Here is a 26,331-nt window from a genome sequence, read left to right as displayed (position 1 = left end):
CCAGGAGATCAGATCTGCCTTAAGGAGAAGAAATGCCTGGTACATGTACTGACAAAAATCCCCAACAAGGGAAAAAAACAGAGAAATGTTGTGGTTTCCTTATTTTAGTTTTCTTTCCTTAAACCAGAACCTGTAAGCATATTTTGCCTCCTTCAAATTCTGGGCATCCTTTCTCAGACGTTCCCAGAACAGCAGGAATAAGTCAGCAACAGCAGACCGAGGGCTGGCCTGTTTAATCAGACCCTTGGGACCAGCATCTTCCTCTGCAGATGCCTAAACTCCACAGACACTGTTTAAGAAACAAATCAAAAGCAAAAAAAGCTGGCCACCACTGGCTCTAAGAAGCTGCTTGTTTTGCCACAGGTTACACTAAGACCGCCTGGAGATGTATACTGTATCCATGCATGAGGTTACACATTTACAAACAAATTGTTAAAATATAAACAAAACTCCCAGGACAGATAGATGCTGTGCTACTCATCCCTAATTCACTGCCTGGTGAAGCAGCTGCTGTGGCTTTGAACATCCCTGAGGCCATTCCAAAGCTGGTGTTTTCTTTCCAAACCAGAGGCACGACTCTCCCACCACAACAGCTGCCATCCTATGGACTTGCTCGTGCTGCAGGCCAGCCCAGGACAGCACATCATGGAGCCCAGGGATGGCTTCAGGGGCAGGGAAACTCATTGTGTCACAAACAGCTTTCCCTTGTTTTTCATTTTTAGGTGACTTAAAACTACTGCCCTTTTCCTAAAGTGTTCAGGGGAACTGTTTGTATTTAGAACAGCTCAACCATGGGCCAGTTTTCACTCTCAGTGTAAACCATCTGCAGGGGGAAAAAAAAGGAAAAAAAGACCCAAGCCCAGAAACAAACACTTCTGGTGGCTAACAGAGCATCACCTTCCATTAAAGGCAGCAGAGACTGAGTCTTACTAACAGAGGCAAGCCCAAAGTAAATCAGATGCACAGACCTTTTCATCTAGGAGTAAAATCATTGTGGTTTTGTGCACTGGCAGAGTTATATATTCTTCTGGTTTCAGGTGTTCCAAGATCCCTCAGAATGTCACACACATTTTAATCAGTTTCATTCCAAGATAAATTAACTAACTTCTCAGCAATCTCTTTATCATACTGATATCACCAGTGTAAACATGAACCTAGGCTGGCACAGCTGATAAACAGCTAAGAAATTTGTTAAAATTGGTGTGACAAAAATATCAGTTTAGAAAGGGGAAACCATATAAATCTCAAATATTCTTCTTTTTTCCAAGAACTGTACAAGGCATGTTACTTGAAACTTACATAATCCTGAAGCTTACACAGTTATTTAAGCTTGAAAGAAGAGCAAGTTAGCATGGCAGATGCAATGGTTTTCAGAAGAATCACAATTAAATACTTCTCAAGAAATTTGGACAGTTTTTCTGGTTTTCAACTTGGGCACTGGAGAAAGCTACGGCCCTGACTGGCACACAGGAAGTTCCTGTGCAAGTAACTCCAAGTGCTTCAGGAGAAAAAGGATGTGATCACTCTTAAATGTACGGCAGATTACACAAAAAGAAAACAACTTTTACTGAATGCATGAACCTCCAGAATTTAGCAAGACAGAAGCAGAATAAAAACCCACAGTGAGTAATACAAGTGAAATCTGCTATCCCACTGCAGCGTGTGGCAATGCCCTTGCCCTGGTTTCCAGCATTACGTGTGTTTTGGGTTGGGCAAACTTGGGAAACTACAGGAACTTCACCAAGATATTGTGATCCCTGGCACTACTGCAACAGTTACAGCACTGCTTTGATAGGATTTAGCAATTCATTTATGGACTCGGCTCAGAATTGTAGTAAAGGTACCAAGAAAACAGTTGCCAAAGGAGCTTTCGCTGCTCTCTCTGTGGTGTAGCCAGAGTTTCTACGTTATCTGAACAACGTTCTCAAGTGACTTGTCAAATTGTTACAAAGAGAATTTATAATCTTTTCAGTTTTTACCTTCGTTTGCCTAATGTAGAGTTGGAGGGTTCCCCAGACTGTTTCTAATTTGGTCTAATAATCTTGCATAAATTATCAGGCTGTCTTTTCATCCATATTCTTAGCCAAAGTACACTGGCTCAGTGACAGCATTTGCATGCACTGACACTCCTGAAATGTTTCAATAATAGAACAAAGTGAGCAGTAATAGAGGAGAGGGAAAGATAGAAGAGGAAAATAATTTGACTTGAAATCTACCCAAAGATAGGAAATGTGATGAAAGCCACCAGTAGGGAGTTCAGAAGGAACAATTATCCACTCTTGAACACAATTCAGAAAACTTTGAGGGAAGCTGCACACTTTTCCACAGCAAGAGGAAATCACCAGTAACATACAGAGTCTCAAAGATACCAAGGAACTTGTTGGGGCTCTGGGGAGATGCTGGTCTGAACCAATAAATATGAACCTTCAGAAAGGCAAAGTCAGAGTTTTAATCAAAAGAGATAACATTTTCTTATGGGAATGTGAAGAAAAGAAGGTAAGACTTGTATACCAAAACCACAGTAACATTACAGCTTAACCTTCAAGCTCAATGATATTTTTCATTTCTTGCATTCCATGCTCAGTGATATTTTCCTTCATTCAGATGGATTTAGAACCTCAAGCAATCTTTCCTGCAAGATTTTCCTGGAAGTCAAACATTCTTACTGGTATAGCTTTAAGAGCAGATGGGCCACAGCAACAGAGCCCAAACACACATGTACAATAAAATATGCTCATTTGGTGGCACAAATTAAATTTATTGCTTCTATTACAATCTTACATGCTCACGCAAATATGGTTATTTATTTGTATAATTGCGAAGCTGTCCTTCTTTTTTTTTTTTTGTTAACAGTTGACAGCATAGAAATAACTTCAGTGTTCCTCAAAACAACAAGCAAAAAAAACCACCCCCAAAACAACCAAACCTGTCCTGTTCCCACTCTAACATATGATGCAGTGTACTCATATTAAAGCAAGAACAGATATGTTCTACATCATTTTTGAAGCCAGAAAGGCACATACCCAGTAAAGTCCCTGTGTCCATGTTCCAGCTTTCATTTTACAGTCTCACTTAGTTCCGATGTCACGAAAGACTCTGAGGACACACTTTTCAGTCACAAACCCTGCACATCACATGGATTCACATACTTCATTTTGAACTCTTGAGAGAGGTCAAACATGAAAGATTTTAGCACCAAAAATGGCTCTGATACAGAATCTACTGCCATGATCAGCACGTGGCAGTTGCATGTATTGGTACACACATTTGGTTAAAGATTAAAAAGTCATCATGGGATAGAAAGAACAACCTACATGAACTGAAGGTGAAACCATACTTCTGCCTGCTGAGCATCAGCTCCCCACATCCCTGTCCTGGTGCCCAGGCTGGCTGACAGAGCTTTTGCTGTGCTATCACCTTAGCTCTTCAATTCTCAAGCTGCACCCTTGGCAGGGTTTGCACAATGATATGGAAATTTCACAAACTGAATCAGTGAACTGGTCTGGATTAAAAATAATCTTGCACAAAATGAGTAGATGGATGGGGGAGGGAAAACTCATGTTCAGCTCTAAGGATTACTTTACTTACCCACTTCATTGCACTGTGCACAGGCAGCTCTGCTCACTCAGGTAATGGAGCAGCATGAACTCCTTATGTAAACTGAGGATGCAGAAACAAAACCAGAGCCTTTTCCTTTTCTTTTTTTTTACATTTACTCTTACATTATGCCATGTCTACTTCAACCTGACTGCAGCAGGATGCGTATCACCAGCGATCTCCTTATGCAAACTGGGGATGCAGAAACAAAACCAGAGCCTTCTCCTTTTCTTTTTTTTTTACATCTACTCTTACATTATGCCATGTCTACTTCAACCTGACTGCAGCAGGATGCGTATCACCAGAAGTGAGGCAATGAGCTGCTGCCATTGAATTTTGTTTTGAAGTACGAGCTCCAGCTGGTCAATCAGTGCCTGAATTTCAGAGCTAGCAGTGAAGTTGTGTGTCAGGTTTCATCTGCTCATCCCTTTGAATTACGTTCCCAAGCACTGTTCTCTACAATCAAAAATGAATGAAGGGAATCTGCCACAGAGAAATTAAGTTGTATGATCATATTTTAAACAAAGCTTTAGTTACCACCACTTCAGTACCAGAGGTTTGCAACACTCTGGACATGAGTTAACAAATGCTCCTCCTTAATCCCAGCTTCCTCCTACAGACAAGGCAGGTGCAAGGGTGTTGTAAAGGGCAATCCAATTGGCCCAGCTATAAATAGCACCAAGAGCTCAGACAACAATCCTAGTTTGAACATTAAAAGCAAACATCTCTTAGCAGACTGTGCTGTATGTTCACTAGAGCCAGCCTCTGCAAAAATATTTTGTGAGATAACATACCTGTCACCTTTAGCCTGAAGTATGAGAGATTTAAATATCTCAAATAAGTGCATGACAATAAAACAAACATAGGAATTTTACCTGTTGTATACTCTGACCCCAACTGTCACTAAAAATTGACACTAATGCATATTTTTAAAAATCATCCTCTTAGTAACTGCTTTCAAATTATATATAATACCTGACACACTAGCTGCAGAGGTGAAAAAGCTGAGAAAGTTTTTCCAGAACCAACATATAAAGGAGAAAAAAATGCAAAATTTCATAAAATTCACAAGGAAAGAAAGGTAGGGAAGTGCAAAATATTGCCTTTGCCAGCAGTGACAGTGGAACAGCAGCTGACTGCATGGGAAGATGTGTGACTGGAAAAGCCACAGAGCTCTGCGTGGGGAGGTGCTACCCAGACACCAGAAGTGATTTGAGAGGGTGTGTGTTTTGGCTTGCATGTTTGTTTAGCCAGGGATTTAGAAAACACAGAATAAGGAGGTGACAGGAGGTAAGGGTGAGCAGCAGCAGGCTTCAGTCCCCTGGCATGGCACGGGCAGGCATTTAACAGCCTGGAGCTTGGAGCAATGGAAAACCCTGACAGCTCAACTGACCAGGGCACCAACAACTTCTCCTTTATCCTTCCTTTCCCCTCCTGTGAGTCTTGAACTCTTTTAGCCATAGTTAACCAAGGAAATTGATGATGTTCAGTACTGCCTAGAAGAAAATACACCTGCATCAACTTGTCCCTTCAAATTCAAACCTCAATAATGCAACAATGATATTTTCTTAGTCTTTGATGTGGGGACAGGTGGGAGGTGTGATGGAGATTTCAGGACAGCAGCTTGGCTTCCCCAAACACCCTTTTGGGCACTGACACCTACGAAGTTCCTTCCAGAGCTGTGATTACAGCATTACTGGGACTCCAAATGTAACTGTGAGCTCTGAAACCATCTCTATCACCCTCACACTATTCCTGAATGAGTGTAGAGGCACAGAACAGTAGGTTTAAAGAAGGGACAGGGATTTGAGTACTCCCCATTCCCAGAACAGCAGCAATCTTGTTTTAAAGGAAAGCAGAAAACTCCCAGTGTCTGGGACCCTGACTTCAGTGGAAGTTTTGAGATGTGTCCACTCTTCATGGAACACAAGCTGCTTTCAGAGCTCACATTAACAAAATTAACCACCTCAGCGTGTTTCAAAATGAGATGTACATTATACTTACATTTAAAAGACAAAAAAAGCCCCTGCTATCAATAACTACAATAACTAATTCAGCGTATAAACGTACAATTTTATATATCCTAAAATAGTAAGAGATACTGTCCACTGCACTTGAGAAGACCCCAAGCTATGCAGCAGATACACCACACAACAGTCTGGCAAAAGTTTTGAATCCCTGTAGCAATCCTCAGTGGCACATTAATTATCCAGCCTATTTCTTCATGAGCTCTCAGGAGCCACATGAAGCTGCCATCCTTTGCCTTTCTCTGCTCTCCTTAAATAGTTAATCACAGAGGAAGCAGCCATCACCTGCACTGACAGCCCCTAAGCACTGAGCTCATGTCCTGTCACTTCAGTGCAATCCCATGCTGGGCATGGCAGTATTTCATGAGGCATGGAGATAGTCAGACATGCATAAAGTCAGTTCCAAGCAGAGGGTTAAAAAATTCTCTTTCTGGAATATTTTTTTTTTCTGAATATCTAAACAACAAAGCAGAAACGTATGGGATGGACAGATGCTATTGTTTGCTTGTTATAAGAAGCACAGCTTCCTGAAAGGAGATATAGAAATGAATGTGGAAATACTCAGGATCAGGATCACATTTTTAAATTATCCTGACTCCTATTAAAGCCCTTGCTGAAGCTCCAGTTCCACCCAAAATTCCCTATCCTCCATTTGCATATAAGAATGGGGGTTTTTTCCCCTAAAGCATAAAAACTTCAAAACCATACCTGTAAGAGAGAAATGGCAAAGAAATTTTTACCGAGCTCTGATGTGAAGGAGGCAGGAGTCTACACTCCAAAGAAAAGCCGTCTGGTGCTGCCCTATCTGTACTACCCCAGCCTGTGGAAGTGTAGAAAGGCACAGGAGTCTATGACCTACAAAATCAAGGGGGAACTAAACATCAGGAAGAAAAAAAAACCACAGAAGAATGACTTCAGAGAAAGCCACTGAAATTTCTGTGGCTGGCATAAATCCGTGTCATGCACTCTCTGCTGATATGAAAGCTTTAAAATTTTTGAACTTTATGTACAAAGAAGCAATTCAGCATGAAAATATAAACCCAGAAGACTTTACAGGAGAGCTCTTTATCTAGAGTGACGAGCAGGCTACAGTATTGAAAAATAAGAGGGGGAAAAATATGACTGTAAAGAAAATACCAATTGCTAATCAATAGAAGTTCACACCAGAATAATCAAACAAACCAGACTGATTCTATTTCTGAATTGATTTTAAAGGTTTGTGATTCGTATAAGACTATTTCTTAGCACCAATTGACTAGAAAATGCTTTCAGTCATATCCTTGGTGCAAAAACAGTCTTATGTATCTGAATCGCAAATCATAAATTCACTATTTTGGCCACAACACCAGCAGACTTGTTGTGTCTTGAACTCCTCCTTTCTCCCTTACTCTGAAATACTTCCAGATACTTCTTTGCCATGTTCCCCTACCAAACACAGATACACAAGTCTGCAGGCCGCAGACATTCCCTCTTTATTTACCGCCTCCTCTAATTTTTAGTATTAGCTGCCAAATTACAAGAGCTTGTGGTTGGAAAATTGCAGCTCAGTATTGAGTAGCTGAACTGTCCCAGGCTGGCATGTCAGCCACAAACTGTGGGCAGAGATCTCTTTTCTCATTTGACAAAGAATAGGGCATAGAAAGAGCTGTACACTGGCAGCATCGTTTCCACAGCAAGGCCAGACACGCAGGAGACTGCAGTGTTACCACTGCAAATACAAGTTAGTGCCTACTACAAAAAGGTCAAAGCATTAACTCCAGACTTGTAGGTGACCTCAGACCAACTAAAATAGTGTAATTCACTGAACATAGTAGTCTAATTCACCAACCTACTAATTCCATTCTACCAAACACACTTGCCATTTTCTTTGTATCATTCTGAAATCAGTAACTTCACTTCAGGCACTTTGAGTCATTATCTGCTGTTGAGAGATTTGCAAGAGGCAGAATCTTATTGTCCTGGAAATTGAGAAATTAGATAACTCTTTAATTTACAGTGAGCAGCAGACGTAGCCCAGCTACGTCTTGGGGGTTTTCTGTATGTATGTATTATGGTTTTTTTTAAGAAATCCAGATGTACTGTACTAGTTAAATCACCTTTATCACATGTTGATCCAGGCATTGAAACAAAACAAGCAGATTTACAGGGCAGAAGTTCCTGCTGCAGAAGACAATTTATCTCCTCTTTATCTGTGAACAAATACTAATTCTAGTCTTTATTTTTAGGTTCTAAGAGGAGCCTGATACAGAAATCAGGCTTGCTCTTAGCTTCCACTTTCCCAAAGAACCCCCCAGACCCTTCTTGAAAAGCCCAGCACGTTTGCTGCTTTTCATTCTTCCATTCTAAGGCCAAATGAAGCAATGATTACACACAACCGTGTGTAACTCGGCAACTTCAACACCGAGTTCTCGAGTTCCTCACAAAGTGAGAACTTTTCCTAGCAATTCTTTGTGTTGGAATTCACTCTAAAACGTCAAGCTTCTGTCACATTCCCCCAGCCTGTCCCCTGAAAATGAAGGGTCCACATGGGAACTGTTCTGTAGTGAATAGCAATGCAAATAACTTCTCTGCTACAGCTTTACCTTCCCTCAGCTCACATGTAATATTATGAACCCCTATCAGCTCATCGGGATCTCTGACAGGATTTCTGCCTTTGACAGTTAGACAAAAAACTTTATTATTTTTTAAATGTCTCTACAAAGTTGTTCCTCAACATTTTTTTTGCTCTACCTCATTATGGTTTATATTTAACTTGCCAAAGTTAAAGCTCTTTCCTATTCTCCTCATTTGGATACAACTTCTGCTTCAGAAAGATGACTTATTTCTAGGAGTCTTGTTTACTTTACTGTTTAAGCAAGTCATTGTTCATTTTTGTGGCTTTTCTTCCATCTCTTATTTCCCCTCTCTTCTCACACTTTACCATTGAAACTGGACACAGTAGTCTAGAAATCTTGGATTGTGAGGTTTTGTATTTTAATTTTAAGTCAGTGTTTCACACAAAATTCTCAAAGTGAATTGTGCATATGTACACTTTTTTTGTGCACATATGAAAAAGCACTTAAGAAATGGTATTTTGTTAAGATGACATGAAGATTTCTCTGTCTGTTTCCGAGACAGAGGATTTTTTTCTATCTTGGAGGTAAAATCTGTATTTGTTCCTCCCAGATGTTTTAATTCATGTTGGATATATTAACATATATTTTGTTGGACTGTGGCCATTTAAATCAGGCAATCCAGATTGTTCTCTAGAAATAACTGACCCTTTATTTAGTACTCACAACCCAAGATTTTTTCCAGATAGGATTACTGATGAAGGGATCAAGCATTGCTAGAATAAGAATTGATTGAGGACCACATTAAAACAAACAAACACACAAACACCCAATAAACACACAAACAAACAAACATTCAGTCTTTCCTTACTATCAAACACATTTTGGTATTTCTCAGACCATTGCTCTTTAATCCATTCAGCAATGCTTATGCTTGCTAAGGTCTGAATTCTCATTTTTACCAGTAAAAAAGGACTTGCCAAGAAGAGCTACATCCTCTGAGAAACACTTACTCTATTTCAACTATTTCCACCATATTTTGCCTATTTACATTTAAAATTGCACTAAAAAGTCAGGAACCTTAAAATGGGAAAACATTTATTCATTTTATTCATGCTTGAAAACAGCCAAACCAACTTTATCCAAATATTAAAAACACCCAACAAAAACACACATTTTCCCACAAAGACCACGCCTAAAAAATGTCAGTTGTAGAGATGATGGTTTCCTAATGACAAAATCAACTGAAAACAGAAGCTAGAATAAAACAAATTGTGCAGCTCGAATCTTTAAATGAACAGGCATTATAATTTGGCTTCAGGAGTTCTAAATATATTGAATACCTGCCTTGGTAATATTAACTTTCATAGTTCTCTGAGTACAAGGAAATTTGCAGAAGGGAAGGAATTTTAAGTGCAGCATGATTTTTTTTTTCAGAACTACTGGTCAGCCATCCTTACAGCAGAACTGGGTAAAATAATTAAATGTACAACACTGAATTAAATTTGTAAAGAAATCAAAGACATCACAGGAAAAAATGTCAACATTAGTTAAGTTTTAGGGTCCAGGCAAAACAAGCACCTGAACATAAGTACCTGGTGAGTTGCTGTTGAATACAATTTTTCAATGTATGAACACTTGCTTCAACTACAGACACATTTGTACCTCTCTGCATGGAATTAGTTCAATGCAGTCAACTACTGGCAGAAGGTGACTGAACAGAGATCTGCTAGCAGCTGCTGAGGGAGAGAATAAATATCACTTCAGATTCTAGGAGGCTAAAAAGCTCCTTCTCAAAGCCAAAGTCTTTTTAAAATTAAAATAAGATTAATAGTTTTGTAATAATGAGTTCATCCTACTCTACTATTTACATTTAGTATGTACACAAACACAGATTTAAAAGCACTCACTATCAGTTCTAGTCTTTATACTCTATCCAGAGTTCCAAAATTCTCACAGAAGATAATACTGATAATTGTTTGGTTTACACTGGTGATGGAGAATTTTGGTGTTTTGTTTTGTTTTTAAGACTTGTCTGTAGTATCTATTGGTTACAAGGCAATGTCAGATGTATTTTTTTTATTTTTAAAAAGCTTCTAGTCACCATGCTTGTCAACAAAAACAAAGACAGAAGATACCACCAGTTTCAGGTTTGGCTTAAAGGCCATGATCACTCAACCTAACCTTTAGATGCACGGGAGGTCATGGAAATTCCCTCCTCAGAAGTAAAATACCTCTTTTGGAAAAGTGCCAGTTATGTTGAGAAGTCCACAGGCTCTTTTGCCAAAGAGATCATTGCACTAGAGCATCTCTTCCACATGTACAAGAAGCTTGTACAATGGTCAAACTGTTTGGTCAAATTTTCCATTCAGTGCACCAAACTGAAATCCTTGAGCCTCAACAGATTAATGTTCCTGCCAATCTATCTTCTGAACTGTCTCCCAGCAATTGTATAAACTCCAGGCACCCGAAGGATGCTTTACCTCGTTCTCCCAAGAACAAAAAAAAAACCCAAAACCAACTATAACAAAACATCACACTTTACTATCTACTCCAGATAACTTAATCATGACCAAAGCTCCCTAAGCATTGCATCATCTGCTACTAGCAGCGAGTTTGAGCACACAATTGTATCATGCACTGACAACATAATTTGTTTTATTACTCACTACCCAGAGGTCTCTATTCTTTGAGCAAAGTCCTAGTCAGACTGAAGTCAACGAAGCCATTGCCACTGACCACTCAAACTGTCCATAATTTCAACACTGGTCTCTCTGTGAACCAATCAAGTGACAGAGTAATGACACTTTTCAAGACAAACTCTGCCTATCACCCACCTTGAAGGATGAGAAGTCATCGGGGGAAGTGGGGAAAAAACTCCCACAGTGATTACTTACTTTGGGAAGATGACAGTCATGAGCGCTGATGCATAGCCTGGCTTGCACATTCCCTCAGAGAAATTGGCATACTTTGATGCCAGTTCTGGAGGCCTGTGAAAAAACAAGTACAGAATCAGGACTCTCCTGGCTATGAACTAGTTTTTGCAATCATCCAAGTAATTTTTCTCCTTATAGCTTTGCAGAAAACAGCCGCAGGGAGTAATTGCAAACACAGACCATTATTTATTTGTTGCACCATGGCATCACAGAAGAACAACAAAAAAAGGAAAAAAAAAAGTAAAGATAGCTGAAATACCACTAAACCACTAGTTTTGCTGAAAGATTTTCATAGCTAGCAAGGTAAAGCTCATGGAACAAAAAATATCAATAATCATTTTAGACTTCAACCTTTCAAAAGGAAAAAAGACAAACAGCACTTTGCTTTGGCTATTTTTCTAAGTCATGATCAAAGTTAAAATTATAGAAAAGTATTATTTAGAAGATTACTTAAAGATAGTTTCAGGAATTTGAAACAAAACTTCAAGCAGTACTGGCAGGGTATCATCAAGGGATGAGTACTTTCAGTATTTGGAAGAGATGACATTTGTTGAGGTGCTTCTTAATTCAGCTTGGCTAGTGACTCTCGGGCCAAATTGAGAATATGTGGGTGTTTTTTCATTCAGTTTCTGTACAGAATCAAGAGTAGTGACTCAATTAAAGATATTTCAGTCCAGCACATGCATTTACCACAGGTCTACTGAGTTACCTGAAAAAAACATTTAATTTTGTATCTCTATTTATCACCTGCAAAATTTTTAGTTTATCCATTTAATTAAAGCATTACAAGAGTTAATTAATTCACTTGTGCTTTCAAAGTAACATTAGTTATCTAAGTGTCATCCACAATATGATGATTGTTAATATTTCTTCAAAGAACAACCAAGAGAGCATTTACAGTTCCATGCTCAACATTCAGTGGAAGCTGAAAGGACTCATCGATATCACTGTTCCTGCTGCATCATTATCAGCAACAGGCAGGTAATGAAAGGTTTCTTCCTCCAGTTCAACAGCAGCACTCAAATGAAAATGACAGTGCAGCCCCACAGAGTAGAACCACAAAATCAGTTCTGAAGACCCCACTATCTTCCCAATCATGTTCTTTCCCAGGCATCACCATTACCACTTAACCAGCAAACAACTACGACCTGCAATGAATGTGGATTCAGAGTTTCAAAATTACATATAGGAAGGACAGTAACTCCATGCTGAACTGGGAGTAACCGTTCTTCTTATACTGGTCCTACATTACCTTTCAAGAGGCCAGTAACCAGTTGCAACTGGATGGACAATAGATGGACAATTAATTTTACAACTAGATGCATAAACTAGCTTCTAAACTATAGGAGAATGGTCTCTCTGTATACAGAACCCCTGCAATTCTGAATATATACATACATACAGAACCTCTGTGGCTCTCAAATAATAAAATCTATTTCTGCTGAATAAAAATCGAAACCTTCAACAGCTGGAAAAGAAACTAGAGAAGATAAATAGTCATTGCAAGTATTTAATTTCTTAAGACCTTTTAAGTTAAAAAGCACCATAAAAAGCTTAAGAACAAGGATCCTGTTTAATTCTGCTACAGATATCCTGCATGGTTATGGTCCAAATATGCAGTATTTTACTATCAAAATTCCTCTTCTGTAGGATGGAAGAACAATATATTTGGCCATTTACACTGTCAATTGTTTACAATAAAGTACAGATATCTCTAAATATATGATATAGACATGGAGAGAAAGAGACAGGTGCAACATTATCTAGCACAACCCAAATCCATGAATTTGGTTTCCATAGGTAATGATGTGATATCATAATACATTTCTTTAAATGAGAAAACATCTGAGAAAGGAGCATCCATGATTTGCTTTCTTATGCCAGTCAGGATCTCTTTATAAATAGGCACATTTATAAATAAATAAAAATAAATATAAATAAATATAAGAATGACTGAGAAAATAAAAAGCTTTAATGATGCTAAGGTATATTATATCCCCTTCTCACACAGTCAAAAGAGACAGCAGGATGTATTGATCATAGCTTGTTGAAGCATTTCAGATATGAAGAAATGTGGGAAATTTTAACTTTTTTCAAGCAAACCTAAGCTTGCTAGAATTTTAATCATTAGGCAACATACAGAAACCCCTCTTACCAAAACTTCCAAAAACAAGTAGAAAGCAACTGGAATTTATCTGCAGCCACCACGGTAGTGAGTCATTGCTGGCAAACTTGTATAACTATTTCAACAGCAGGCCTGTCTCAAATGACCTCAGTGGTCACACAAAATATTTTGTGCCACAAACACAGGCATTTTTCTCTTTTCTGATTTAATGGTGCTTTCATTATCAAATTAAAACGTCACTCAGATGCCCATCATGGTGTTTCTGCACAAGAATAGCAGGCTGAGACCCTCCTGCATGTGAGCCCCCCGCATGCCAAGCGCTGCATACTGATGGAGGGGAGCTGTCAGTACAAACCCACAAAGACACTCAGAGCTGCTAAAGCCCCCAGGCCGAGCTGTTAACATTTCCTGGATGTGATGAAGTTCATGATCCAAAGTGCCAGAGGCAGAACAGTTCTCTAAGCCAACCATAGCTGCCATCTCATATCATTCAACATTTGCTCATCTCCTTTCTTGGTGCCGCATCTTGAGTCACCAAGCTACAGAAAACTAGAAAGGGGCACTCTACATTTTAAATCCATCTAGGGACATGTTTTATTTGTTCAATCTCTTTGAAATAGGCATTGCATACTGTCACTGCCAACACGCTCATAATGACAAGCCCCTGGTAGGTGTAACCCAGAGCAAATTTAGAGTAAGGCTGGGTACAGCTTTGCTGTTTACCATTCTGCTACCAGATGAAGCTAACCAAGCTAACTTGATTTTAGATATATACATTTGCCTTGCAGGTATTTTTTCCTGCAACATCCACAAATCTTGCAGAGATCAGAGTTCCATAAATCAGGGTGTAAAATATCCTGCACAAAGCATTCCATAGAGAACTATACATCTTTCAAACAAATCCAACTTCAAAAAATCACACTGTTTGTAGCTATGTGGTTCTGCAATAAAAGAACTGTACAGAACTGAAGTCTACAAATGAGCATCTCCTTTGTATTTGATGACAATGTATCTACTACACTGTTGCGTATATTGGTGCCTCTTTGACAAAGTTTTTATTTCCAAATGGGAAAAGCAAACACGATTACTTTCCTAATGCTTTAGAAACTAACAAATAGCTTCATCTCACTAGCCCCATTACTGTGCCTGGACTCCAAGGCCATCCTGATAAGCCAGCCAGCCAGGAGCATCATGATACTTATGACAGAAGGGTGCAAATCTCCTCTACATCTTCCAGGTCCAGATACATTATTCCAGCTCTTGATGCTCATGCTGGGCTGAAGTAGTTAAAGAGCTAGTGGAGACAGCAGAAATAATGTAATTAATGACACTGTGGACCCTTTAAATTTTGTTCAGATTTTGTGCAGGAAAAACCTGGTAAAGTAAAAAATGTCTCCAGAATAAATGAGAAAAACAAGTCACAGTCAGTAACTGTAAATATCCGCTGTTTTTAGACAAGTGCCTGCATGAGGGTGAAGTTAAAGGGAAGTAATTGGCTTATTCCACTCAAGAGAAAATGCACTCATGCTTTTTTCTGACTTCTCTCTTATGAGACCAGCACACATCCTGAATTTTTATGATATTCAGTACTTCTCTACACTGTTATGTGGACATCAATCTCAACAAAATTTCACAATTTGGATAAGTTAAAAATCCAGCTGCTTTCAGAGGATTTAGAAAAAGTAACAAGATTTTTCCTTCTGCTTGCATTTGGCAGACGTGTGTCTTCTTTCAATCTCAAATATGAAAACGTCACCATAGTTAATTCCTTCATCGTGTCCTGATCAGGGACAGCATGTCATCCTCATAGACTGGAATCTAAATCCTTTTAAAAAAAGAAATTAGTAATACAACTCAGTGTTTAGATTACTAAAAAAATGGCCACAACTAAGCTCATGTAATTGAATATTACAAAATCTACTTGAAGAGACAGATTTTGCTGCTTTGCCTTTCACATGGAATTTAAACTGCAGCTTATAAAAATCAAAAAACTTCATCTACTCAAGATCATCTCATTTGAGGACTGATGTCTCTTCCTATTACTCTTGCACACAAAATATATGAACTGACATTTCTGAAACAAGAAAAAGGAGTCCTTGGCAATATGCTCTCTAGGCTGATCCTTCTCCTTGGGGTTTCTAGCTCTTTGGTTCAAAATAACCTGGGTCTTATGCCTACACAGCAGCTCTACAAAGTGTAGGTCATGATACATGAAGAATGAATAGGAGATGGAATGAGAACATGAAATGAAGGCATATAAAACATAGTGATGCATTATGGAACAATAATGAAATATTAGCATATCATCTGGCAGATCACTAAATCAAAGCAGTTAATGCTGAGACCCCATAGCCAAACCCTATAAGATTCAGAGCATTTTAATTTAGGTAGGACTCCCTGGATCAGACATATCCACTATATTCAGTCATGGCCCAGTGTTGGCCAAAGGACAATTTTGTAGACTCCTGGAATAAAACTTTCAGTTCAGTTTCCCTCAGATAAGCTGAGGGCTACATTTCAATCAGCATACAGTAAGAACTAGTTACAAGATTTGCTTCAAAATTGCAAGACTGCTCAAAAAAATACACAACTGAAGACAACAACAAATTCCATTTGATGGGGAAAACCCCAGAAACAACTATAAACCAGCCCTCCCTTCCTGCCCAACTAGCAAGGAATTCTATTAGAGAGGTGAACAAGTAAGTGCTCTGTCAACTCTCCCCTTCCTTACAGACTGTCAGGCTCACAGCAAATACAACCAGTTTGCTTTAAGGCAGGGGGAGGACACCTCCAGCAGGTTTCGTGATGCAGCTCCTCAGTTACTGCCACTCAGCCTGAGAAAGAGAAGCCATTGACACTCACCTCCAGGGTAGTCAATCCCATACACCAGGGCACTGAAAAATGCATCTCTACCTCTGCCTTCATAGGTAGAGTTGTGACCATCATGTCACTCTGGTGGAATGTCCTTGAGTGGAAGACACCACCACAAAACCATCCTCTGGGTACATGGCTAGAGATCCACAATCACCAGTGTGGTCTGGGAACACACTGAACCAGAATTTTAAGAAGCTCTAACTACAGTTCTTACAAGTTTGCAAACTTGGGTTCAAAGCATTACACAGCCTGATCATTTGATATTTGCTATTTTCCAGCTGAGCAAAAAGCAAACAAATTAAAGGAATGAGTAGATAGAAGAGGAAAAGCAAATGCTTACATTGAAAGAGATGGGAACTGCATCTACTGCCCTATAGCAAGCAAAATAAATGTAAATATTTTAAAAGTTACTCCAGTATGTAAGCAAATTCCCCAGGGAGGTTGTATGGCCAAATAGAAGGAAAGATGATCCAAATCCATGTTTCTAAAATGACATGATGACTGGTTAATTCTGCTTCTCTACCAAGAGCTCTGGCTTCTCATGAAATTAATTTACAATGATAACCAACACATAGTTCTATTTATTTATTTGGACTACTCAAGAACAGCAGCTGAAGAAGATTAGGTTACATTAAATTGGCCCAGGAAAACAAAGTTTTGAAGACATTCCACCAAACCCCACGACCTACCTTCACAGCCCTGAAGGAAGAGGTGACACAAAGGCAGTTCTGCCCGTGGGAAGTGCAGGGCAGGCAGAGGGGCAGGGACAGCTCAGAGCAATGCCACTCACCCTCTCAAATGCCATCTCTGCACAAACACACTGAAAGGGCTTCCACCCACAAAAAAAGTCATGAGGATCCTACTTCCTTACTAAATTCCATTCCTGGTCTTTGCAATAGTAGATATTTGACCACTAGGCAGAAGAAGTAATTTCAGATTAGTCTCAGCCATGCTAAATACATAAACATCTTAAGAAATACAGCTGTAAGTGATTTCTCTATCAGAAAGGAATATCTCATTGTACCATCCGTTATAGTTCGTTCCAAGGACCAAGAACCCTGCCTGGAGCTTCTCAATTAACAATCTCTTATCAACACCTGAAAAAGTGTTGGGATTCTTGTGGAAAAAAGAATTAAAAGTTTTCAAGGTAGACAGTTTTTATTTGTTTAAGTAAGTAAATAAAGAAGCAAAATCCTGAGGCTAAGAAAAAACAGATTTAAAGGATGAAGATAAGAAATGGAACCCAAGTCCATGGCACATTTTATATGTGACCTCATGCTGCATACTCCTCCAAGATTAAGTAATATCCCAAATCTTCCAGTCTCCTTTGGTTTCTGTAAACTTTTCCTTAAAAAAATTTTAAAAAATCTGTTTTGGTTACATCTTACCTTCAAGACTAGTAGCCCAGAGAAAAAGTGGAATTGTGTTCAAATAGACACAGATGAGGAGCAAAGAAAACAGTCCATTTCAGGTTTGTTTGTGTTTTTAAAGAAACATGGAAAGGGAAGAAAACAACTGGCTAGAATACCAATTATTAGACTAAACAAAAAGCATGAAATCCAGAAATTTTATTTTCACAGAAGGCAGCTGTTTACCAAATAAAGAAAAGAAAATGAAGATGACTGCTCCCTGAGTTTTTGATTATTTACTAATCTGGACAAGAAACATAACTTAATGATGAAGTAACTTGCTGACAATCAACACAATTCCCCAATGTATATTACTAGACTTTTATCTATTCTAGTTTCCATAAGTCCAAAATTACTGAGTTTCCATCCCCAGTGATGAGTATCAGCATTCTGGTTTTACAGATAGAAGACAAGGATAACCTAATGGAGGATAATCACCCTGTTTGGAGATGGGATGCGTTAGGACTCAGTAGCCAATAAAAACTCACTCAGCAGTCAGCTGGGATTCCTAGCTCAACTCCTTTTTCAAGAACCTTCTAAAGAATCTCTCTGTTTCTCCAAAGAGAGAAATTATAGAGCACCCTCATATTAGGCTATGTATTCTCAAAAGCTGCAGAAATTAAATGCTGTGATTAGCTATTTAAATGCCTCTTAAAAAACACTGTTAGTGCAATGGCCATAAAAAATGAAGCAACTACAAGCCCAGTAGGAAATAAAATGCTCAACTATCACATCCATTTTTGCCAAACAAAAGAATGGAGGAAGATAAATTGCAGCGTCATAATTTTGATGCTGTAACCCATAATTCTTCCCCATCAACCCTCATCTGTTACATCTACAAATAGGCAATGCTTTCTTTGGACAGAGAACAGGGTTTTTCTACTTGTAGTATAATGAACTCAGCAGTGTAGGTCCAGAAGAGACAAGTGCTAAAGAGATGAGAATAAATAATTCAATCCAATTAGAATCCAGGAATCCTCTGCTCAAACTAATAGGAATCAGTACATCTGAAAACAAAGATACTTCCCCAAAGCCTATAGCTGTGGGGGAAAAAAAGGTCAACTAAGAATTCCTGGAGCAGCATAGCCAAAATTACAGTTGTATGTCTGTGGATAATACACTTTAGTATATTTGAGTGTCAAAATCCAGTGCTTAGCAGCCTAAATGCCAGATGAGAACATCAGTCACACTAAGGTTTTAATCACCAAATCTTCCTTCAGAAAAATGTAATTCATTTCATTGTAGAATGCACCAGTTTATGAACTCAGCACTTTGCTAGGTGTAGAGCACAGCAGAAAAATATGGAATATGTCAACCGTTATTTATTATTCACTATTTCCCATATCATTGAAATATCAAGCAAAATTACCCTGAAGATCGTAAAACAGACAAAAGAAAGCACTTGTAAAACCCACAGTTAATAAGCAGATTTCTCCACATCAGTATTTTACAGACACAAGATATATAAATGGGATCAAAAGCTATTAAGAGGTTTAACAGCATCCCTAACTTGGGAACCCTATAAAGCTTCCTCCCCTCAGAAGCTGGAGAGCAGATCCTGGAGCAAGGACAGTGCCACAATTGTGTATTTTTCTCCTTCCCTAAACTAGGGGAGCATTTTGAGACAAGATATTGGAGCAGTTGAGTCTTTGTTCTGGCCATTTTTATTTTCCTGCAAAAGAAGTTCAACCCTTTCTGTTGCAGTAGCAGATCTATTGCACAGACAGCTGGAAGACACCAAACCTTAGGGAAATGAACTCCACTTGGAAAGATCTCTCTCAGAAACTGACAGAGATGGAAATCTAACACGAACAGTTCACAACATCCTCCCTTTTCAGTTTCTTCAGTAACTTTCCAGGGCTAAGGGTGATAAAAGCTGCCCTTTAAACTCTTCTTTGGAAGGTCTGGACAGCCTGGGAAAAAATAACAACTTAACTCCTCTAAAAGAAAAAGCCAACTTGATATGGCAAGGGTGCTTTCTCCCCTCTCCAGACTGGACTGAAATTCAGAGAAAAAAACCACTGGTCAGTGAATAAAGTGCTCTAGATGGTATGTAGAGGTGACCTCATATCTGGGGAATGTGGTTTAACAGTAGTTTTACAAAACGCTGTATATAGTCATGAGGTTTTGAATATTCCTCACTCCACTTTCTGAAGCAGTAGTCCAAAAAAGGCTGTCTCCACTGACCTATATCAGAGACAGATGTCACGAATTCAAGCAGACATCAATTAATCTAGTGAGTACCACACTGGAACCTTAAGAAGAAGAATGCTAGAGGAGGAAAAATATTTCCTCCAGAAACTTTGCTGTAAATACAGAGCACAACCCTGTCCTGGAAGAACCCTTGCAGTTACTGTGAATAAAAGTGCCCTCACAAAACTAAACAAAATCCAAACTGCTTTAGGGCAAATAGAGAATAGCTGCAACCTTTAACAGTAAGAACAGCTGCAGAATCACTAAGATCAAAAAAGCCCTCCTGTTTACTCCATACATTGTTCTAGTGAATGTTTTTCTTCTAAGATAAATGCCTTTTTTTTTCTTCCTTGGCTTCAAAGAGCAGCTGTTTGTCTGAAAAGGCTGCCCAACCAACTGCCTGCACTGCCATAGGTAAGCGCCATGAATCAGAGAACTCTAATAAAGTTTGTCTCAAAGAACTGTGAATAATCCAATTAATCAGACTGTCCTTCACCTTGTAGCATCATAACTCCACTGAACACCAGTCCTGCATCCGGTGGTTATTCATGGCTCTGAGACAGGGAGAGAGAGAAATGTTCTTTCCAAATTGTTTGGTGAACAGGCTAAAAGAGAGCTCCAAGGCTGAGCCATAGGTTTCCCTTTTTAACAGGACAAATCCTATCCTCTCCTTGTTAATTCACCAAAATAGCAACACTTGACAAAATCATCTGAGCCAAGTTCCAAGATGTTAAAATACAGCTTTGACTCCTTACAGATCAAGAATCCCTGACTCAAACAGTCCAGTGACACAACCACCTCTGGGAATTTCTGCCTTCAATGGTATAAAAAAGAGTCACTAAAAGAAGATGAAAGGGGACAAGAGGAAGGCACCTCACATTTTGCAGCTGTACAGGACACCACTCACAGTTTTGAGGTCTTCAAGATTAACTCTTTTAAGGAGCCAGGGAGAAGATATTTCTAAGTAGGAATTTACAAGTCTGAAATCAACCAGATTTATCCAAACACATTCAATATGGAAATTTAAAACACTGTTTGTTGGCTTTTCAGTTTATTCTTTGATGAGCTGGAACAGATTGCACAGCAGACAAGGCAGGAACAGTACATACATGTTCTCGGTTTTCTGTCCCTCCCTTTGTGGTCCTGATTCTCATTTCTTAGAGCAGGAGTGAGGCTGCAAACTAGTGTTAGAAGTAGCATTTCTGTCTGTTTTCATTTCTGCTGTGAACTGGGAAAGAACCCCATGAGCTTCTCTGTAATGTTAGAGTAAAAAGTATTTAATTAAAATTAACTAAATTGCCTGGTTTTCGCAAAAGCAAATAGAGGAAACCTCACCTCAGCCTCATAATTTAATTCAAACACCCATAACCTCAAAAACATTTTACAGCAACAACTGCTATATGACTCCTTTGCAAACATGTCACTTCCTGCTGCAAAGTAGCCTTCATCATGTTTTGTTTATTGCAATGGGCATCGCACACCATCACCTCTTCTACCAGTCCTAGTCAGGTCTGGGGTGCTACTGACTGGAATCTCCAGTGCAGATTTCTCAAGGATGCCAGCAGCAACATCATGCTTCCTGAAGGAAAAAGCACATCCTAAATTTATCAACCTAATCAAAACTTACCTCGTCCTTCAGTCCTAGAACAACTAAAATAAAGAGGTCACAACTTACTACCAGGTTTCCTGTCTTAAGACTGGTAACACAACAAGTAAAATAAAATATCTCTTGGATTATATTTAAGGGCTCCATCAGTCTCCTTCATTTCTCTCTTCTGCTAGACAGCTCTCAAGCACAACAATAAGGCTTCTTCCATTCTCACAGCATAATAAGATATTGTTTTCTTACCTAACAGATGCTAATCACAGCTGTTAAAAGTAGATCTTGGTTTTACTGTCCCTCCTCAGCTCGCAAGAAGTCTGTATGTGTTTGTTCCACTAAACTCTTTCCTGCCTTGATGACCTACTACATACTCTTAAAATTTATGTATGGCAATCTTAGCAGAATGAGGCAGACAGCAAAGCTTTGATGTCTCTGGTTGCATGATAGCAATGCAGAAGACAAAATTAGAGACAGACTGAGTATACTATATATGTCTCTTCCCATACACTCCATTTACAAAACCTCCTCAGAGCCAGCTTATAAATTAAGGGCTGACAACTGAGCTGTGTCTGGATACCATGGCAAGTTTGTTCTTCAGAGAAAGTGACAAGGTTCAGAGGAAGGCTTGATAAACAGTATAATGTTCACCTGCTGCAATACACTTGATTCCCATTCAATCATCTGATGAGGGTTCCCTAAAACATTTCCAAGAGAACACAAAAGAGAAGCAGGTTTCCCTCTGCAGGTGGAACTTTGCTGACCTTGCAGGCAGGCACAGAAGGGCTGATGCTTGGTGACCACACACACACCTTCAGGATTTTCAAGAGAGGAAGCTCTTGCATCAATTTAAGCATAAGCTTAACTGCTTTGATTCAATACAGGCAGCAACAAATCACCTGCTTCCACAATGTGTGTTGGTGCTTTCCTCTTTATGACCAAAATCAAGAATAAAATTATGAATGCCAGCGTTTTAACATAAATTTCTATCAAAATCAAAATCTCTTTAACTGAAGTTTTGGGAATAACAATGCTTAGACAGCCCAATTAATTCAATTTTTTTAAGTTATTCAGGAAAAAGGTCTTTCTAGCAAGATATTTTGTCTCTGAGTTTTAGAACAGATTTCTGAAGGAAGAATATGAAGTGTAGCTTTTGATGCACTATTCTCTCAAGAAAACAGAGGAACAGGATGACCTCCATGCAATTTATGAGCTATTAGATATTCCCTGAAAAGAGTTTTGCTACTAAAGCAAACTTAGCCTTCTGTGAATGCAACAACTGTAAAAATTTTTTGCACGAACAACAGTAGTAGAACAACAATAGTAGGAACTCGTAACTATGTTGTTGTTGTAACCATATTCACTCCAGGAAAGCAAACAAACAAACATTTAATTAGGTTGATGCTACTTGCGGTGAAGAGCTACAAGCAAAGTAAGCATTCCACCTTACACATACAAAGGGGGAAAAAAGAACTGAGATTTCCCAGTTTTACACAACTCGTGTCTGGTTAGAAGAACACAAAATGTACAAACTTAGTCCTAAGACAAACATATCAAGAAAGAAGTCGATCTCACACATGAAGAACAAGCCCATCTTTAAAAAGTCTTCATTTTTTAGTGAGCACAATAACTGGAACTATAGGTATTATTTTTTTCTCTGTGGAAATTCATACTAGCAAATGTGCTATCTCAAAAGCAAAAATGGGTTGAAAAGCTTATGAGTCATTGCCTTTTGCTTTTAAAATATTGTACTTCAACTTTCTGCCAAGGATATGGAGAACCCCTAGTGTTTGAAGATTTATTAATAATCTCTAGTAGTCCAAAAAGTCCTCTGCTACTTCAGAAATTCTTTCAAGAATCTTATCCAGACATACCATTTCTAAAGCACATAAACTTAGGCATCTACTGTTTGAAATTTTGTTGTTGATATTAAGGAGAGCGTTTTTTTTCCCCTCATCCAAGCAGAACAAAACTCTGCATTTACTGCACACTTCTACCTTTTCTATAAATACATTATCACTGTCTCCCCTTATACTCTCAATAAAACTATTTTTCCACGAGCATTTCTTTCTTATGAAACTGAACTTTTGGGGCAAACAGTATAAAACTGATCTAAACAATGCCCAGCCATTCATATTTCTTGCTTTACATGCTTTTCCCACATGGTTTGATTCATAATTACTTCCAGCTTCAGGAAACTGGCCCTTTTAAAGGCACCAAACATAAGTTCTTGACTTTGTTTGCACTTAACAAATCAAGCAATGAATCAATTCTATCTAAGCTGCCAGCAATTCTGAATTCTACAATCTTTATCTTCTTCTTCATCAGCTGAGACTGTGTCTAACACAGGAATCAAGAAGTTACATAATAAAGACTCAGATAAGAAATCCTTATCAGAATGGCAAAGGATCAAAATTGAAACAAACTGAAATGAATTGGGAAGAGCAAAACAAAACCAGGGATGGCAGTTACATCCCACCCAAATCTGGGAGAGGTTCAATGGATGAACAACAAACAGCCAGGTAACTGAATTGCTATAAATAGCTTGGGTTAATTTTCTTAACTATTTCAAGAGCTCAAACAATTAGTACAGAATGGAGGACATTAGGTAGAAGGAGATGAAATAAAAATCTGAAATGAAAGAGAAATAAATAACTAGTTGCCAGAAAAATACCAGTGTCATAAAGCATGCTAAGCCTTTAAATAATCTTTCAGAAAAAGCATCAGGAGACTCTTCATGTGATGGTCAGAATCCTTTCATTTAGCCCATGAGAGACACTCTTAGTCTTGGACAGGAGAGGATATCATTGGGACTTCTCATTTTTCTTTTGTCCCTCATTCAGGATTGCAGAAATACAAAAACACAAATTGAAAAAAAAAGAACCAGGGCAGAAAGAAATCCCACAGCACCAGGCATGGGGAAAGTCCAGCATTCCAACACGTTTACTGCTTATTTTTACAGTGTTTAATGGCAAAGTACCACACAAAGACACAAGCAGTTTCAAAGCAGCCTCCCAGCCTAGAAAGAAAATGAGGGGAAGGGGCTCTGTTTCAGTTCTTCATTATTAAAGCTCTGAAGTAAAGAAATTTCAACAAACATAAGTAACCCAATCTGTGTGTTTCCCTAGCCCAAACTCCCTCCATTTTTATGGTCTTTTCAAAGTCTAGATCAAGTTTCATTTGAGTTTGCAGGGTGAAGGTTGTTATTTCTGCCTTCCCCCCACCCCCGGTAAGACGCAATTTCTTTCTCTTTTCTTTTTAACACAAAGTTGAAATCATCATGAATATTCAAAAATATCTTTGTTGCACCTTCCCAATCTATTCTATAATAAAGAAGAAATATGTAAATACACAACATTACAAAATGTCTAGCAAAATACAAAGCCTATTGGAAAATTATATTCCTTCTTTTAGTTAAGTTCTGCCTAAAGATTCCCAAAGTACACAATACAAAACACGTACCAATACAAAATATATATCATATAATTAATAGAGTGTACTCACATATGTTAATATTATGTTATTGTGATTAACCATAGTGATCTTACAACCATTTTTCCAACTGAGAGGGGCAACAACTTTTTATTTTTCCTATTCCTACCTTGAAAGAAAATTATAAGACCCCCTGTTTTAAGAGCAAAATGATTCCATGAAACTCACGTGTATCTCCTAACATTTGTTAAACTTTATGAGGGACTGGTTCTTCCCCAGTCAGAGTCAAACCCTGGGATGAATTTTCCATCATTCATCAGCTGAGATTTTGACATCCAAGGTTCTGAACTGACTATGGCACAAGGCGAAAAGATCTACCAAGTTCCTAAGGGGAACTGTTCTCTGTTTAGAAGCATCAAACCCCCAATGTACCTGCTGAAGTCTCTATGCAAGTAGATTCTGAAGGATGAGCTTGAAAGAGGGGCAGAAGCAGTCACTAAGCTTCCATCCCACTGAGGAATGACACAGCAACAGAGCAGGAAGGAAAGGTGGCACAGAAGCACAACGCAAGGGAGAAGCCCGCAAATGACATGGGTTACAAAAAAGGAACTTTTCATATGCTCAACACAAGTGAATCTATACTTGCAATCTGCCAAGGCAGACTCAAAGCAGTCATTAAGGTGACTAAACCAAGCATTCAGAGAGTACTAAGTGACAGAAGAATGACAATACAACCTTCAGCTTGGCCCACTTAATCAGCATTAAATACAGTCTATAATTAACTCCACGTTCATGATCCTCCTTCAGAAATCTCATTTAATTCAATGCAAACATGGATTCTGCTTGGGGAATGATTCAGAATTTGTAGTGAATGAGACTCTTGTTTCTAAGACCTGGCCAGTCTCAAAGAACTACTACAATATAAATATTTAATAATAACAAAAGCATGCAACTTGTTGCCAAGCACAGATGTTAGAAGTGACTGCAAATCTTGGCGTTTGGTGGCACCCAGTAATCCACTGGCTGAGTCACTAAAGTGATTGATAGCCTTAAGTTGTTCAGGAACTATTGCCCCCCTGAAAATGAAAATCTGTGAGCTGTATCGAAGTTTTTGTGTGTTTTTCTCTACACAACCAGCAAATGTTATCCTTACAGGTTTTAAATAGGTTCCTGCTGCTCGGGAAAACTCTTTAGCAGGGAGAAACAGATGCAACTAGCCTGTTCCTATACTTAGTGCATATTTTGTTTTGATATTCTAATTCTGGTAATGATGTTATGCTTATTACAAACATAACTAAAAGATAACTTCCTCTTGCAACAGATCTTTTTCACTAACCTGGTCCTAAGGAGACTTATTTTGACTTGTTTTGACTAAGAGAACAACTCATTCATAAACTGCATTGTCTATGGAGGTCCTCATCTTTCCATTCACCCTGGGTGTCATTAAGAATCCTCACATGGATAACATTCTGCCCTTTAAAAGCTGTTAGACTTTCTAGAGAAGAGCTTTCCTAGGCTCAGGCACCAGAAAGGAAGCATCTTACATCTTAATCTTCTTCTTTCTAACAAGACTGGTCAGAGGCTGT

The 26,331-nt window shown here is 38.7% G+C and overlaps 1 protein-coding gene across 12 annotated transcripts in view; it reads right to left on the bottom strand.

Moving 5' to 3' along the window:
• The window catches only part of ST3GAL3 (ST3 beta-galactoside alpha-2,3-sialyltransferase 3), a 186,433-nt gene that overhangs the window by 96,783 nt on the left and 63,319 nt on the right, over nt 1-26,331 (bottom strand). For all 12 annotated transcript variants that reach the window (XR_005627680.1, XM_039711467.1, XM_039711472.1 and 9 more), the window contains one exon: nt 11,074-11,166. Coding sequence is in view for 11 of the 12 variants with exons in the window: in XM_039711467.1 (XP_039567401.1) it covers nt 11,074-11,166 (93 nt within the window). In the remaining variant the exon portion in view is untranslated. The remainder of the gene's footprint in view (nt 1-11,073; nt 11,167-26,331) is intronic.

This window comes from Passer montanus, unplaced genomic scaffold, assembly GCF_014805655.1.
Source record: "Passer montanus isolate IOZ18808 unplaced genomic scaffold, ASM1480565v1 scaffold25, whole genome shotgun sequence".
In the NCBI taxonomy this organism is placed as follows: Eukaryota; Metazoa; Chordata; class Aves; order Passeriformes; family Passeridae; genus Passer; species Passer montanus.
This window is presented reverse-complemented; position numbering and strand designations above follow the sequence as displayed.